Below are 16,044 nucleotides of genomic sequence, written 5' to 3'. Positions count from 1 at the left end.
TAAAATTAAAGAATAACGGTTTGAACAAATGTTGATTTAATTCATTCACCTTTTATTTTTCTTTTAGCAAACAGATAATTTGAGCAAAATTATATTGCTCACTTTCGTTACACACATTCTCTTTTGTTTAACACAAGTTGTAAACATATTTAAGGGATAAAATTTTTGGCTAAAGACATATTGCAGAACTCTGACATAAACTTTTCTGAGTTAGACAAAAGGAAGCTTATGAAACTTCCATAAGACACCAGCATCACACAGGAGACTCACTGAGTATATGCTGCTTCTATATACAGCAGAAATCAGTATATCTGCCATTTTTTAAAGATTTTAAGTTACAACTAAAATAATTTTTATCTCAAGTCTTATGAAAGAACAGAAGCTGACCATACAAATCTTGTTCATAATTATATTGGCCATTTAAAAAATAAAAAATACACTTACAATCAAGAAAATTCCACTCATCCTGCTAGAAAAAAAAAATAGCTACCAATAAGTTATTTCAGAATACTTTAAATAACAGATGTAATTCATAACAACTAGATTCCATTGTGTCTTGTTTTATTACTTCTTAATGCTTATCTTTTAATTTTAAATTCAAAATAAAGCCAAGCTGCTTAGTATGTCATAATTTCACTCTTTTATAAATTTCAGACCCCCAAAAAATTCATATCAAGGATTACAAAACAAGCAGCATTCAGAACATACTTTGTTTGGCAGGCAGAATGGTTCTTAATCTCCGGAAGTCGAATACCCACGTGTAGTCCTTACTTGCTCTAGCTTAACCACAACTGCTCCCCCCAGCTTCCCACACTGTCACCTGATGGGCATGTGATACTGACACCCCATTTTTAATATTATAAAACCCAATATTTACTTATAAAAATTAGTCGTATTCACGGAGAAAAAAATTCAAATATTATAAACTTCATGCAAAATCTTACCAGTTATTTCTTACTTGAGAAAACCAGATCAAACCAAAAAGGTCTCATCTTTATAACACCTCCTTACGTAACAAATTATCAGACACGTTTGTACATATGGATACTGTCTTCTTAGAATACTGTTAGAAGCAACATAAAATCTGAGCTAGACAAGTCATTCAACTGAAAAACACTGTACTGATTTTACTGTGCAGTCTTGGTTCCCAAACAGTGGCTTTCAGCTCTGTCCATATAAATAACATAAAAATTCTCAGATATGTGAGACAATACCCTCACGTATTTGAGGAAAGGTGGTATGAATAAGGCTAACAAAATCAAAGGTAACAGAGGCTTTCTTCTACAGAGTGAAGCAAAAAGAGAGATCTTGCAAGACAAACTGGAAAAGAGGAAGAATGTGAAGTAGATTTGGCCTGCTATTCCTTCGATTCGGACAAGTCAAAGAGTAAGAGAGGCCAAGAACTATTTCTTAGCAGAAGAGGTTGCAAGGAAAGAGAAGCAGCTGAGTAGTGACAGAGAAAACACAACTCAGAATATAAAAATGTACGGTTATGACGATAATAAAAAGATGATGGTATAAGCATTCTGAAGTTTAAGAAACAGTGAAGAGTAACAAATGAATCAGAAAGGCAGTAATCTGCTGGGTCTTTTTAAGTTATACACAAATAAAAGACTTCTCTGTAATTCTTCAGGCATTTAAATCTGACTAGGAACACGTATATACCAATGGTTTGTCTCATTTCTTAAAACTTAGCAACTGATTCCCATCTGAGTAAGTATTTTAAAATTCTTTATTAAAGCAAGCTTCTTAGCTGCCCTTAATGGGGTTATATAAAAAGATTCACAGCATTAATCCCATCAACACCAAGGTTACTGCAGTCAAGTTCACTTACAAGCATTAATTACATTCGCTATCACCATCAACGCGTTACTGTAATGTCCATGAGGCTGAGTCACTTCATTTCTTCAAGAAAAATTACACTGACAGAGTTACTGAAAGCTTTCAGTAAGAGAGAGAAAAAAATTTAATTTATTTCAACACAGAACAGAATGTTCAGGATCCTATATTAATAAAAATATCAGCACACGGGGTACCATTGTGGCCTATAAATGATGTTCTCCGCAAGGGACTTACAAATGTTTTTTAAAACACCACTAAGGGGACATGGGTTAAAGTTCGTCTCCGACACATTTTTTTAAAAACCTGTTAGTAGCTTTGCCATAAAACTAGTTTAAGGTAGTTGTGTTTTCCAGAAACATTTAGAACAATCCAACGCTTGGCATGAATACTCAGATCAGCACACTGTACAAAAACCCAACTTCAACATTTTATAGACTAGCTGCAGTTTCCAGCAGCTGTGTGCACCAGCCGTGTAACAGAATTGTAGTGTTCTCCTAAGCCGTACGCATGTCTCATGTATCTGGAATGAAAAAAGGAGGAATGAGTACTTTAGACAAAAGTAACTCATTGCACATAAATGTTTATTCTGTATATAAAACCAAGTAGTACTCTGAATTAATCAAACTCCCCAAGGATATCTATCGTTCAATAGACTTAATTGACATATTACTTAAAAGTTCAACACCATTTGCGAAGCATCAGCAGTCAGTGAGATCTGGTTCAGTAACTCTGTCTGCTGAGTGGAACAGTCACTGGAGTGAAAAAGGAAAGACCGAGATGCTGAGTGCTCCACAAGCTTAAATTTTTACCTAAACCCAAGCCATTAACGACTGCCGTAGCAGGTTTAGCTAATAAACACTAAAGCCAACGGCAAACTGTCCATGCTGGGTTCCAGAGGACTCTCGATCACATAAAATATTGTGCAATTATGAAGGAGAAGTCTCTAAGGAATAAACGATCAAGCCACATGAATGTATTTCAGCTTTTACACTTGTTGAAACTTTTTAACATTATTAATGTCACACCAGAGCAACATAAAAACTAACCCTGAAATTCTGTAACCATTAGAAATGACTTTATTCTCAACTCATACATAAGAATAAGTCACTAGAGGTTTCAACAACTAACTAACTCACGTATTTTGACAATGTTCTAATTCTGTCACTGCCTTTAACATAAAATAAGCATAATTAATCCTGCTGAAGATAGATTTATCAACATATAAAACCTAAAATCTTTTCATAATCCTCTGTCTTAATTATGAAAAATATTAACAGTAGGAATTTCTAGGTACTTACACAAGTATTAATGGCTTTTTGGGATATTCTTCACCAACTACAATGGGAGGAGAATCTGCCTGTATTATCTCTATTGGTGTTCGTAAGACGTGAGACAGGGCTCTTAGCTATAGAAAAGAAAGTGTAAAACCAAAAAAAAAAAAAAAAAAGAAAAAATATATTAGTAAGGAAAATGAAGAGGTAAACCTTATTCAAATCATAATCTACTGAGTTTATGAATGAAGAGGGCAACCAGTCAGAGTGTGGACCTGCTCTCGTCCCTTAATGTACACCAGGAACCTGGCACACAGTGGGCACTTAATACATATTTGTTGAAGAAAGAAAGAAATATAATATTTATAAAATCAAATGCGTAAGTGCTTTGGAAATATTTATGCCCAGGTTAGTGACGCAAGGGGTGGGGAGACCGGTTCATTCTCTTAGGCTCTCTACTTTTAAAGATGCCTTGAAAATTTCCATAATAAAAGTTTTTAAAATTATTGTTACCAGACCAAATCAATCATACTTTGGGAGAGGCTGGGGGAAGGAGTGGGGGAGCAGGGAAGAATAGGCGGCTTATTTTTTTTTAAAGCTTTTCAAATGATTCTAATGTACTCATGTTGAGAAAAACTGCTCCATAATTTTCAAGGTATGAGTAGAATGAGTTAGGTTATGAACTGTACTATCCTTTCATGGAATTTCCATCTGATTAATACACAGTTTTAAGTTCATACCACATGATATAAAATTAGAGCTCAAAGTCGGCTGAGTAATAGGTACTAATGAATACTGGTGGTAACGTGTTTTTAGACTTACTCTGACCCGGCACTTTCAGGGCTCTACGTGTTATCAGCTCATTCAGTCCTCACAGTAACCTTACGGGAGAGGTCCTACTGTGCCACATTCTGGAGCCCAGAATTACGGGCAGAGAAAACTTAAGAGACATCAAGCACAAAGAAAGAAAATGACCTGCAACTGAACTGAGAAGTATGACTCAGGGCCTAAGCTCAGAAACAAACCAAACCCTCAACAGTTTTCAGTCACCATGCCCTGATCTGTGTATTTGCCCCATTATAAGAAGATTCTGTCTAGAATATGGTCCCTTTCGGAAATTTTAAACAAAGGTAAGAAATTACTTAAGGAATATGAAAAAGGTTCTGTGCTGCACAGTAGCAAATTTAGTCCCATGTTCTAGCTTGTAAAATGTTCCTTTGAGGCACTTTTTCTTACACGTAAAACACTATTTTTTAAAAGTTAACATGGAATGGAGGGTGCAAAACCAGCTCTGGAAATTTTACCATCCCATCTAAGTCTTCAGAAATCGTACAAAGAATTATTTACCATTAATAATTTAAATTTACCCCACTGTGAAAACAGCAACTCTTATTTCAAATGAATTCACAAACCACTTATGAGAAAATGTCCGTCAAAAGATGTTTTAAAAGGTTTTTCTCAATTTAAAGAGTTGCTTAGGTTTCTAGTACTCATATTAATTTGTGATTCTTATCAAAGGCTTAAACATCTTTAATTACTCCTACTATGAAAACTTTCTGAGTTTCAGAGACCCAGGAGAGGCATGCAAAGCAAATGGACACAGTTCCCTCTGGTGGCTCAGAAGAGGTACAAATATATCACTGCTGAGAAAGACTTTGAAGAAGCATTCATGTCATATCTTCAAACAACATAATCCTTGAAGCGAAATACTCAGAGCCACAAACTACTTAAGATGACTAATCATCGTTACACAATAATATTAATAATACTGCTAGATTCATCCATCTGGCACTTCAGTTTGCAAATTTCTGTGCATATACCGTTGGCCTTCTTTATTATCCACAAACGGCCTACTATGCACACATAGGGGCTTTACTATCCCCATTCAGTAATTAGGAAACTCGAGCTCAGGAGGTTGGCTGACACCCCCAACGTCACAAAACTGAGAAGCAGAAGGAAAAAGCAGACCCAACCCCAGGACTTTCATCCTGTCCCCTGACGTTCTAATCGTACCCCAGGCTACCTCATCACCACTTGGACCACTTAGGTGTTTTGTTTATTTTGCTTTAATGAAACAAAGTTAACAATAAGATAAAATCCTCACTTTCCTAAGTCCATAAAATCAAACACACGGCCAATAGCAGCATCATAGATGGAAACACACAGACGCAGCACCGTCCTCCCCAACTCACAGAACAAACACTGGGCCATTTAAAATGAACTAGTGCGTCCGTTACCAAAGCTACATGCTTAAAGGCCTAAGAAAATCAACTCCCAATTTGAATGCTTTATCAGTAGAGAAAAAGGAAATACATAAAGAAAAGGAATCTTCAAAGAGAAATTTGGATCATCTGAAAAATATAAAGGGATTTAGAAATAATTTAACCACCCACAATCACTACGAATAATGACCAACTTACCTCAAGCTGGCCTCCCCATGCGGCTGTGTTTACAGTATCATCACAGTACTTTCCAAACTCTTCTGCAGAGAACAGGCCAGAATACGGCACTTAATAACTTTGATAACTCATGGTACATCCATCTATAGCTCCCACAATTCCTGAGGAAACCGCCCACGTATGAACTTCCTCCTTTACTAGCTGCACTCACCTGAATTTAAGCCATTTCCCAAATCCAAACTTAACTCACTCCAACGTCCCATCCAGGAGCAAACAATTCACTTCCCTCTCCCTCATCCTGAGGCCCCGAAACCTTACCTACGTAACAAGCCTGCCTCTCTCTTTATCCAAGCATGGGACCCCCCAGAATTGCCACCAATTTCACTATCTTGACATATATTTTAAAGCTCAGCTCTCCATCTGAAGGAATATGGTGAAAGACTAAGAAAAATGTATCCTCTGTAAAACCGGGTTCAGCGCTAAGATCCGACAAGAAACGTGAGAGGACAATCAGGGTAAAAGCACAAGTGAGCTGAAACTCCTTCCCCAGTGACAGCAACAGACCGTGCCTCCACCTGACTTTGGACAGGTCTGCTTCACGTGCATCAGTACCAGGTCTAGCCAAAGCTGGGCCTCCCAGCTTAGTCCTGAGGAGGTCTGAGACCCAGTCGCAGGGTGCGAGGGCACGTCTCGAGCATACACACTCCGACACAGAGAGTTAAAATGGGCAGCCCACACCCCTTCTGTTTATAGGAAGGGGAGAAAGTCACAGGGGCACTTAAGAGAAAGCACGCCCTGTTCGTCTGTCTCACGCACTGTCCAGTCTCCCCCGAGCGCAGAAGAGTGCCTGGAACAGTCCTCGGCACACCGCGGCCTTCAGTAAATACTGGCCGAATGCACGAAGATAATGAAGCGTTCTTGTCTTTTTCTCTGATGCAGCATGCTCAGTTGCTGCCTCCTCTCTGCTGCCCCACAACCAGCAAAGGTGGAGACTCCGTTAAACAGAAGTCAGCGCTGGGCTTCTGTCTTGAGCCCGCCCTGGCGTCAGGCCCGCTCTCTGGGGACGCCGCAGCACGCCGCTGACTCTCAGGGGCTAACCTGCTCCCTTACTCCCTCTCTTTCAGAACCTTTCCCAGATCTTTGACTTGCTCTCTCCTTCATTTGCTAGCTGTGCATTTTTTTTTACTTTCCCATGAATATTTCATCTTAATAATCAAAGGTATTGTAGAGAGTAAGGCAGGTTATTAACTCTTTTGTTTTGGGTTCTGCAAAGTCAGATTTTGCTTGAGCATTATGGCTTACTGGGAACAAAACTGAATCTCCCAAAGCAGAGGACGAAAGGAGGCATTAGTCTTCCTAATCATTCCCTACTTACGATCTTCAGGCCCTGGACTTCCAGATACTAGTCAAAACTTAACTCTGTGAAATACGAACTTATTACTATGTTTTTTAAATAATAATGACTCCTATTCCTATTTGTATCTTATATAAAAGATTAATATATTTTAACTACAAAGTTGCTAAGTACTTAAAAGATCTAGCAGTTATTCAACGTGCTAGCAGTTATTAACATTATAGAAAATAATTTTGCCTAAATTTTGATTTTTTCCCTCCATAAGGACTCTTCAGGTTTTTCTTATTCTCTGCTCCTGGAAGTACTTTAATGAACAACTACCACAACCACAACAGCAACAAGACACAGTAAAGAAACAAATTACCTGGAGTATATACCTCTCCTGTGTTAGGGTTTGTTAAAAACGGGAGGAAGTCCTCCACATGGCTGTGCATGTAGTCGGCAGTTCGGCTCCTCAGGGCAGCCACAGTCAGGGTGCAGTCCCTTTCTTTCAGCTGGTCTTCAATGGCTCTGTACATACAGTGGCCATCAGATGGAATCTGTTTAATTTCCAACTGCCTTGCTGCCAATATTTGAGCAAGTTTTTCGCTTTCTACGTGTCTAGCTCCTGTTAAATTCTCAACTTCAGCTTCAGCTATCCTTTCTTCCCGTTCCTTTTCCAATGCAGCTTTTTTGTCCTATGAAGAGGAGAATGTAGGAAAGTTAATTTCTAATGATTAGGACTAATTTACATTTATTATGGGGAGAGAAATAGAAGATCCTCAGAAGTTTTTGCCGTTTTTCTCCCTTCCCCGACAGGCGCTATCATACTGATCACCACTTGTAGAATCTTCTATATTGTGAACTCCTTTAAAGGCAAACAGTATTTCTCATCTGTATGTACCCAGCACCTAGCTCTGTACTAGGACAAAAGAAAGCCCTCAAATTTTTCTTTGAAGTCTATTTAAAAACAGCCTAAATGTCCATTGACAGACGACTGGATAAAGAAGTTGTGGTATATTTATATAATGGAATACTATTCAGCCATAAAAACTGACAACATAACGCCATTTGCAGCAACATGGATGTCCCTGGAGAATGTCATTCTAAGTGATGTAAACCAGAAAGAGGAAGAAAAATAGCATATGAGATCACTCATATGTGGAATCTTAAAAAAAAAAAAAAGAAAGAAAAAGACAAATGAACATAATACATAAAACAGAAACAGACTCATAGACATAGAATACAAACTTGTGGTTGACAGGGGGAGGGAGGTGGGAAGGGACAGACTGGGAGTTCAAAATTTGTAGATACTGACAGGTATATATAGAATAGATAAACAAGATTACACTGTATAGCACAGGGAAATATATACAAGATCTTGTGTTAGCTCACAGCGAAAAAAAATGTGACAATGAATATATGTATGTTCATGTATAACTGAAAAATTGTGCTCACACTGGAAATTGTTACAACATTGTAAACTGACTATAACTCAAAAAAAAAAAGAAACTACATGCCAAGTTTCTACAACTTTACTTACGGATTTCAAACTACCATTTTAGGACTGAGTTGTCCCAGGCCTTAAAGCAACATCATTAGCATAGTAAGTCCAAGCTAATCCAAGCTTTTAAACTTAATCTCTCCACCAGCGAAGTCTTAATGTGCTAAATCACCAGCTTACCAGCAAGACATTAATATGTTAATATTTAGAAGGGTACAGAAACTCTCTTCCTCTAGCTTTAAAAAAAATGTGTGCATACACACACACATTTAATTAAAATAAGAGACAAAAAACATTCTTCTCTATAAAAAAAATTACACATTAAGACTAAAGATCCCCCTTAAGGACCACTGCCAATCCCAGTGCTGCTCTACAAGTCTGGTGTGTATCCTTCTAGATTTTTCTTCCTATGCATTTTAATAAAATACAGACGTACTCATAGAAAACATATAGAGAAAAATATTTTAACAAAAGTGTTATTATATATTACATTCTACAATTCTCTTTCCTTATTCAAATGTCATTAAGAAATCTTCCCAAACCAGCATATGCAAGGATGGGGTGGGGAGAGGGCAATGAGAGGTTTGTGACTTGAAGGACAGATAGGAAGTAGGGTGGGAAGGTTGAGGAAAAAGAGAAAAAATTCCTGACGGAATAGCAACGATCAAAAGCCAGAAAGCACTCTACATTTCATAGCAGAACACAGTTCATATAGCTAGCGTACCAGAGAAAAGTGTCAAGAGATGAGGTTGGGGACAAAGAAGATGGTACGTAGTTATTAACAGATATTGTTTATGCATACAGAGTTTTTAAAAAACAAAACTAGAAGGATATACACAAAATATTTACAGTACTTTTCTCTGGATGGCAGGATCACAAAGTCAGTTTTATTGTGTTTTGCGTGTGTACCTGCGTATGTGTGTGCATCCTTCTAAGTCCCCACGGTACGCTTTACTTGCATACCGGGAGCAAATGCTTCTCAATTTAAGAGGATAAAAATAGTTAAAACTAAATTCTGTGGATCTTGACATTGGTAGCAAATCACAGTGAAGGATTTGGTAAACCAAGAAAAAGAAGGACAAGGTAAAGAGTTTTATGTCCCTAGCTCTAACTTCCCCTTGGGGGCAGAAGATGTGAATGCAAAGGCAGATTCCAGTTTCACTTAATGCCACTTGCTTATACTACACGCTTGATGTGTGCCATGCCAGATAAACCAAAAGCGATTTCTAAGTTACCTGAATCCAAAGCAGTTATCATGCTCCTAATAAAACATAAACCTACTTAAGTTTTTTCTTCCCAACTGCAACCAAGCCAGAAGTTAACATAAAAAATTTAATTCACTGCATACCTACAACTTTGGATCACAGTCACATAAAAATCTTAAGACACAAGATGGCACTATTACTTTTTAAAAGACTAGGGAAAACATTTTCAGAGGGGAGAGGAAGGATAAGCACCTTGGGTATCATCTAATCCAAAACCCCTCACTTTCCTCTTCTGAGGAAACAGCACGCAGAAAGCTTTCCAAAGGCCATACAGCTGGTTAGAAGCAGAGCAGGGACCAAGGACAACACAGAGAGCTCCTTCTATCCAGGAACCTGAATCAGAATAAAAGGCGGCAGATGGGAGTTGGAGTTAATGATGTCATGTACTAGTTACGGAAGAGTGGAACTTTATACTGTCTGTAAAACCTTAATTTGAGCCTCTAAAATACTAATCCAATCATTTCATATTCCCCCCTCCCTCATGCTCTGCTTCAATATTACACAGCAATTGTGTTTCCTTTCCAGGGCACCAGGTGGGAAAGCCATTGGATTCTTCACCCCACCATGTAGTTTTCCAATGGCATGAAGCACTTTCCTGTCTACATCCTCAGTGCTGGAGATAAAACGGCACCAATAAATTGTAATGGAAATGTATGTAAGATGAAAACAGCATGTACGCGTGAAAACACACTGTCAGCAAAGCTAAAGTCACGTTGGTGCACTTATATAACAAAAACAGCTCTGAAGAGGAATATTAAAAGCTGGTTCTAGGCCGGGGCTTGTATCAGACACGCAGTACGCCACGCAGACAACCTGGCCTCAGCTCCCCTATCTGTAAAATACAGAAACTGAACTAGATCTTATTCCAATTTTCAGATTTTGTATTTCTGGAACCCGGTTCTTCTAAATTCTACTCTGGGCTCTTTTCACTGTACTAATGAGATTTCACTGAAGTTCTTTGAAGTAAATAAAATACTCCCTATGCTTTTCTAGGTTAAAGTTAAGAGATTTGCTCTGCAGTGTTCCAGTAATAAATCTTTATAAAGTTTTGTCATGTCTTTCTACCAGAGAGTTGTATCTCCTCCAAAGATAAGCATCATTAGTTAATTAGCTTTTCATTTCTTGGTGCCTTTCACACACACACAAAAAAAAAGAGGCGGGGAGAGGTTTGAAGTAAGTCTAATACCCAATTATCCACCCTGTTTTCAGGTTCCATTTCCTTAAGTACCATATAAACTTTCAGGTTTCTACTCCAGAGTCCTAATAATACAACAAAGCAATAAGAAACTCTGGGCATTACTTACAGGGTGTTTTCTCTAACAAGTGTTAAAGCAGCTGACTATAAAAGACACTACACTTTTTTTGAGGGCATAGCTGGGAAAGGTATGCATTTCAGCTATGCAGCATTTTGGAAGAAAAGTAACAAAACATTTGAGAAAGGTAAGGGAGTTTAATGTATTTTTGTTTTTGTTGCCTAAGGGTCCAGGTGGGATGAACACCTGTCTTTTGATAAAGACAGGAGGAAGTTATGTCCTTACGTTTTCCAGAATTAAACAGGTGCTACTCTAAGATACAGCGATTACTAAGTAGACGCAATTCCAACAGATATCTTGTTGTGCTTCTGCCAGGCAGAATTTCTGCCCTTCACCTGTGATCTGTAAAAGCTGGAAGACAATTCTAAGGCCATAACAAAAAGAATACATGAGTAGAGAGTTGAACTAGAAAACCTTCAAGATACCAGGATATCTAAATTTCACAAGTCTATGAAATTCACAATTATAATAATTACTCAAGAATAAAATTTCATATTCGTATGAGAAATGTCTGACAATTTGTAACTTAAGGAACTTTCAAACAAATACTTATCTTAGGTTGAATTTTTTTAAAAGGCACACTATGCAGTACTTAACACAATGACAAGTACTATCATTTGGCGACCCAGGCCTTATGTTAGGGCTTTGGAAACAGTAAATTATTTAATATCCACAATAACTCTGTAAAGTAGGTATTATTTTTCCCCATTCTACACATTTGAAACTGAGGCTTAAAAAGGCTAAGAATCTTACCCAAAGCCACCACCATGAGTGACATTAAAGCCTCCATCTGACTGACAGCAAATTCCACGTTCTATTAAATTATGTACTATGAAATTATAAAATGCAAAGCTGGCTTAAAAAAAAACCATCTAAATCCTAGAAAACATCACATGCTAATAAAACAATATTTGGGACTGAAAAGATTGAATTTCAACCTCTTGTCATTTTTCAAAGTGGAAAGGCCTTTACTCTCATTCCCATAACTTTGATATCATGATGTTTCCTCACGATGGTGCACAATTTCATCCCCACATTTGTTTCTGTGCACGTTGTTTCTCCTACTTCAATCATCCGATCCAAATAACTGCATTTCCTTCAAATACCAACTCTTTATTTAACATTTTGCACAACGAATTTTACCTTTTCAGTTTTCATCACAATTATATATATACTTAAATATATATACATACATATATATACTTAAATAATTCTGATAATTTTGTACACCTATATATCTTAACTTCTAGGGTCAAATACTTGTTTTATCACTTAATAACCTATTTTTTAACCAAAGCTGTACATCAAAATTATCTGGGCTCATACTCTTAAGATTCTGAATTACTGTACGGGACCACATAACTGTGAACAATACCCTCTGCACACCCCCTTTCTGGCCCCACCCTCCTATGAGTACTGCAAACTGCACGTTATTTTATAACTGCCTTAGGCCTATTTTTTTCTCTATAAAAGGGGGCTAAGAAATCTACTTCCCAAGACTACTGTCAGCACTGATGAGATTTCACACTATCTATAAGCCTAGCATAGTATCTGGCAAATGGCAAGTACTTAACAAATGTTAGTTCAAGTCCTTTGGCAAGGGACTCTCATTTTTTTCCTACTCCCTCCCAGTACAACCCCTAAGACAGCACTGAGCACACAGCACCAACAAGTACTTGGTGACTTTCATACCCGTCTCTTTTGTGCTTTGGATATCCGAAGCGGCTGATTCTCAAGAACCAAGTTTGAAATATTACCAGCAACAGAATCTATCTGAAGGAAACAAAAAACATTAACAAGTTAATGAAAAATATTTTTATTACTCAAAGTATTAGATTATTAAATTATTATTGAAAGTCATACATATGTGTCATCCCACAACTTAAATCTGAAATAACAGTACTACATACAATACTAAATCATATGGTTTTTGTCTTTTTCCTCTAATTTTGTCTGGGGAATCTGTTGGATTCCCAAGAACTTTCCTTGTAGCTCTTCAGAGACAATGCTCATTCCTGCATGGTTTCCTTCCTTCTTAGAATATCCACTCCATTCATCTAAATACTTCCTGTAAGTGCCAGCTCGCTCAGCACTCCACCTTTCCCTTCTCTAACTGCTGCTAGGACATACAGAATACGTGGTCCTGTGCTGGCTGAGTTCTTAATGACTCTCACAACCTCAAATGTGACGCGAAAGGCCTTTCTCCATCTTAATTAGCCAGAACCTGATGGGCTTGCTTCTTTGTGACCCTGGTAACAAATTGAGCTTTTTCTATCCTTTCCCATCTACAATTTGAAAAACTACAAGGGGAAAATTTAATTTATAATTATCATTAAGATGTTACAACCAATCATCGAATGGCTATTATGTGTTTGCTGAAGAAAAAAGATGCCAGACTTAAAACCATCAGGATTGAGTAGCTAGTATTTTATTACTACAGCTGCAAGTTGAGCTAGTTTTTAGTTAGACACATACATGAAACATATAGAAGCCTCTAGTAACAGTAGTCAGCAGTATCCAAGGCTACGGCCCAAATGATCAAAATATCAAAATCAAATTAAGACGTCAAAGACTGGTTATCAACTTTAGTGGAATTAGGATATTCTTAGCTTTTTCAGAGGAATCTGCTAAAATTTACAAACTGTCGTATTGACAACAGGCAAGATACAAAGAAGCATCTGGAAAAAAAAAAAAAAAAGACAAAGTAATGACCAAAGAATTCAGGTAACATTCAGGAAAAAAAAAAAAAAAAAAACAGGCTTTAGTTTTTTGGTTTTTTTTTTTAAATAATGGTTCAAAGTAAGGTGAGAGCTTGTATTTTAACAGTTGGACAATATGTAGCTTGACAATCAAACATTTTTGTCCTTGGAAACCTAGGAGAGAAATCTCAAAACTGAAAGGCCTGAGAAAGCAAACAAAGCTATTTCACTCATGGAAAAGACAGGGAGAAAATCAGGAATACCATGATTGTGATAACACAAACACTTCAAGCATCAGGCCTTGTTACTTCGAAATACAATACGTTAAAAGGCACACAAGGCCAGGACCTTGATGACTGGCTGAAAACGTTAAAGAAAAGAACACTATGTTTAACACAACAACCATTGCAAATTAGTGCAGACAGCTGTTTTCCCTGTCAACACAAGACCAAAAATGAACGGAATAAAATTTAATTTATTTATGGTAGGTAAAATTTTGCATAAACACGAGCACTTTCTAACTGGGTGTGAGGCTCTGGATTCTCTGATCTTTGATATCTAAAGCCCACGCAGTAAATTACCGCACTAGATAAAATTGTAACAGAATTCTCTATTCACATTCTGGAGTAAGATAGCTCTGATCTTGAATTCTGGCTTTGGTACTCTTATTAACTGTTAAAAATTCAAAACAAAGTTTTTAATCTCTCTGAGTCTGTTTCCCACTTGAACAAATGGGATTATCTACCCTTACATCAGAGGTAATACTTCACAGTGTTTTGTTGTGAGAATTATATGATGCATGTAATATGTTAAACAAAGTGTGCAGCATACAATACATTGTGCATGGCTACAATGAAGTAAATATTACTTAAAAATGATGAGTTAACGTGCTCCAGTTTACCTAAGAAACATGAGTAAATCAACATTCATTACAAGTTGCTCATAAATCACTTTTAAAGCTTAAAGATGATTTCACATTTGTTATCCCATTTGATTCTAAACAGCAGGAGTATTTGAATCATATGATATGTGGAGAAATGTATGCTCAAGATTAAATTTGCCCAGAGTACAATTCTAATTTAATGGCACTTCTGAGACTAGAAGATTAGTCTTCCAACTTTCATTTGGTGAAGCTTCCTCTAGTCCATTTTATCATCCGTTCATCTTTGGAGCAAGCAAATGGTTACAAAACTGGACTTTCTTTGCTGATCTCTCAAAAAACACACACCACCATGTAAATCAGGTCAGAAAAATATCAGTGGTGATACATGAGCATGACTGAGTGACTTCTTTCCCTCCAATTTTATGACTTTACATAGTAGCAGTTTAATAGAAGTGGACAATTGTTTTCAAATGCGTATACAAAGAGAAACATTATTTGACATACTTTATTCTCCTTAGAAGTCAGCTTCAATTGCTCCAGCTCCTCTCTATGTTTCTGTTCCATTTCTGCTTCTAATTTAGCAACATCTTCGGTGAGTTGCTTCCTCCTTTTTTTGTCATTCTTGGGAACAGCATTCTTCATACCCTGAATTTTTGCTGAAAAGCCACCAAAATGATTAAGTCAAAACCCCAGGGATTAAGAATCAGAAACGGTAACAGTAAGGGAATGGTAAGAGGAGAAAGGTATACAAAAAGGAATTATGAAAGCAAGAAGAGTAATTACATAACAATTACAGAGAGCCCAGACAAAGCTGAGATTCCCATCTCCCCCCACCCCCCAAAAAAATCCGTGAGTTTGTTCGGTGTGGTAGGAAGAAAAAGAGTAAAAAATGACTCAAATTTTTAAATCTTTCAAGTATCCCTTCCGAGTCCTCAAAATTGAGATATTTCAAAATGCGCCTCTTAGGGCCAAGTGTCGGTAACGAGGGCAGAGCAGGAAAGGGGTCTGGGTCCAAGTGCCGACTTGTAGGAGTTCCCAGACACGCGCGCACCCGAGCGGCGGCGCGGCGTAAGGGGAACGCAGCGGCCCTGAGGAAAGGGGGCTTCTGAAGGTCTGGGGGCTTCTGGGACCCAGCACAGGCGGGAGGGAAGAGACCACTGGCTACTTGGGAGAAGCCTAGGAGAATCAAGATCAGAAGCCCCTCAACATTCCCCAAAACCAACCCGCCACGCGCCCTTCCCTGGGTCCCCGCGACTTCTAGGGTCCCGTTCGCCTGTCACCTTGCAACTCCTTCTTCTCTTTGCGATGCCTCCTCACCAGCTGCTCCTCCTCATCAAGCTCCTCCGCCGAGACCGCCTCCATGTCGACCAGGTAGCCCAGCACACGCGCTGAAAAAAACCAGCACGCCCGGGCGAATAGCCACCTTGCACCCCTCACCTTTCCCCCTGGGCGTGATTGGCCGCGGCTGGGACCCAGCCCCGCCTTCAAGGCGGTACCGGACCTAAGGCGAGCCAATGGAGCGAGGACGAGGAGGG

The 16,044-nt window shown here is 38.2% G+C and overlaps 1 protein-coding gene across 2 annotated transcripts; it reads right to left on the bottom strand.

Annotated features, from left to right (window-relative positions):
* Window positions 1–31: 31 nt before the first annotated feature.
* On the bottom strand, window positions 32–15,959 carry OTUD6B (OTU deubiquitinase 6B). 2 transcript variants are annotated; one of them, XM_010968403.3, is made up of 7 exons: window positions 15,790–15,959; window positions 15,014–15,165; window positions 12,620–12,700; window positions 7,231–7,543; window positions 5,534–5,595; window positions 3,141–3,247; window positions 32–2,362 (listed from the first exon to the last, which is right to left on the bottom strand). In XM_010968403.3, the coding sequence occupies exons 1-7, from the start codon at window positions 15,869–15,871 to the stop codon at window positions 2,278–2,280; spliced, it is 882 nt and encodes a 293-aa protein (XP_010966705.2). In that variant the 5' UTR covers window positions 15,872–15,959; the 3' UTR covers window positions 32–2,277. The 2 variants fall into 2 exon arrangements, with proteins under 2 accessions (XP_010966705.2, XP_045361404.1); XM_045505448.2 differs by lacking the exons at window positions 12,620–12,700; window positions 15,014–15,165; window positions 15,790–15,959 and adding an exon at window positions 9,807–9,947.
* Window positions 15,960–16,044: the final 85 nt, after the last annotated feature.

Source organism: Camelus bactrianus, chromosome 25, assembly GCF_048773025.1.
Source record: "Camelus bactrianus isolate YW-2024 breed Bactrian camel chromosome 25, ASM4877302v1, whole genome shotgun sequence".
In the NCBI taxonomy this organism is placed as follows: Eukaryota; Metazoa; Chordata; class Mammalia; order Artiodactyla; family Camelidae; genus Camelus; species Camelus bactrianus.
Note: the sequence above shows the minus strand (reverse complement) of the source record. Positions and strands in the feature narration are given on the sequence as shown.

Excerpts from the sequence above, each read along its gene's own strand:
- OTUD6B (XM_010968403.3), bottom strand. The coding sequence starts at position 15,871 with ATGGAGGCGGTCTCGGCGGAGGAGCTTGATGAGGAGGAGCAGCTGGTG. Across the intron at positions 3,248-5,533 it reads CATGGGGAGGCCAGCTTGAG|CTAAGAGCCCTGTCTCACGT; the intron begins GTAAGTTGGTCA and ends TCTTTTCTATAG. Across the intron at positions 2,363-3,140 it reads AAAAAGCCATTAATACTTGT|ATACATGAGACATGCGTACG; the intron begins GTAAGTACCTAG and ends TTTTCATTCCAG.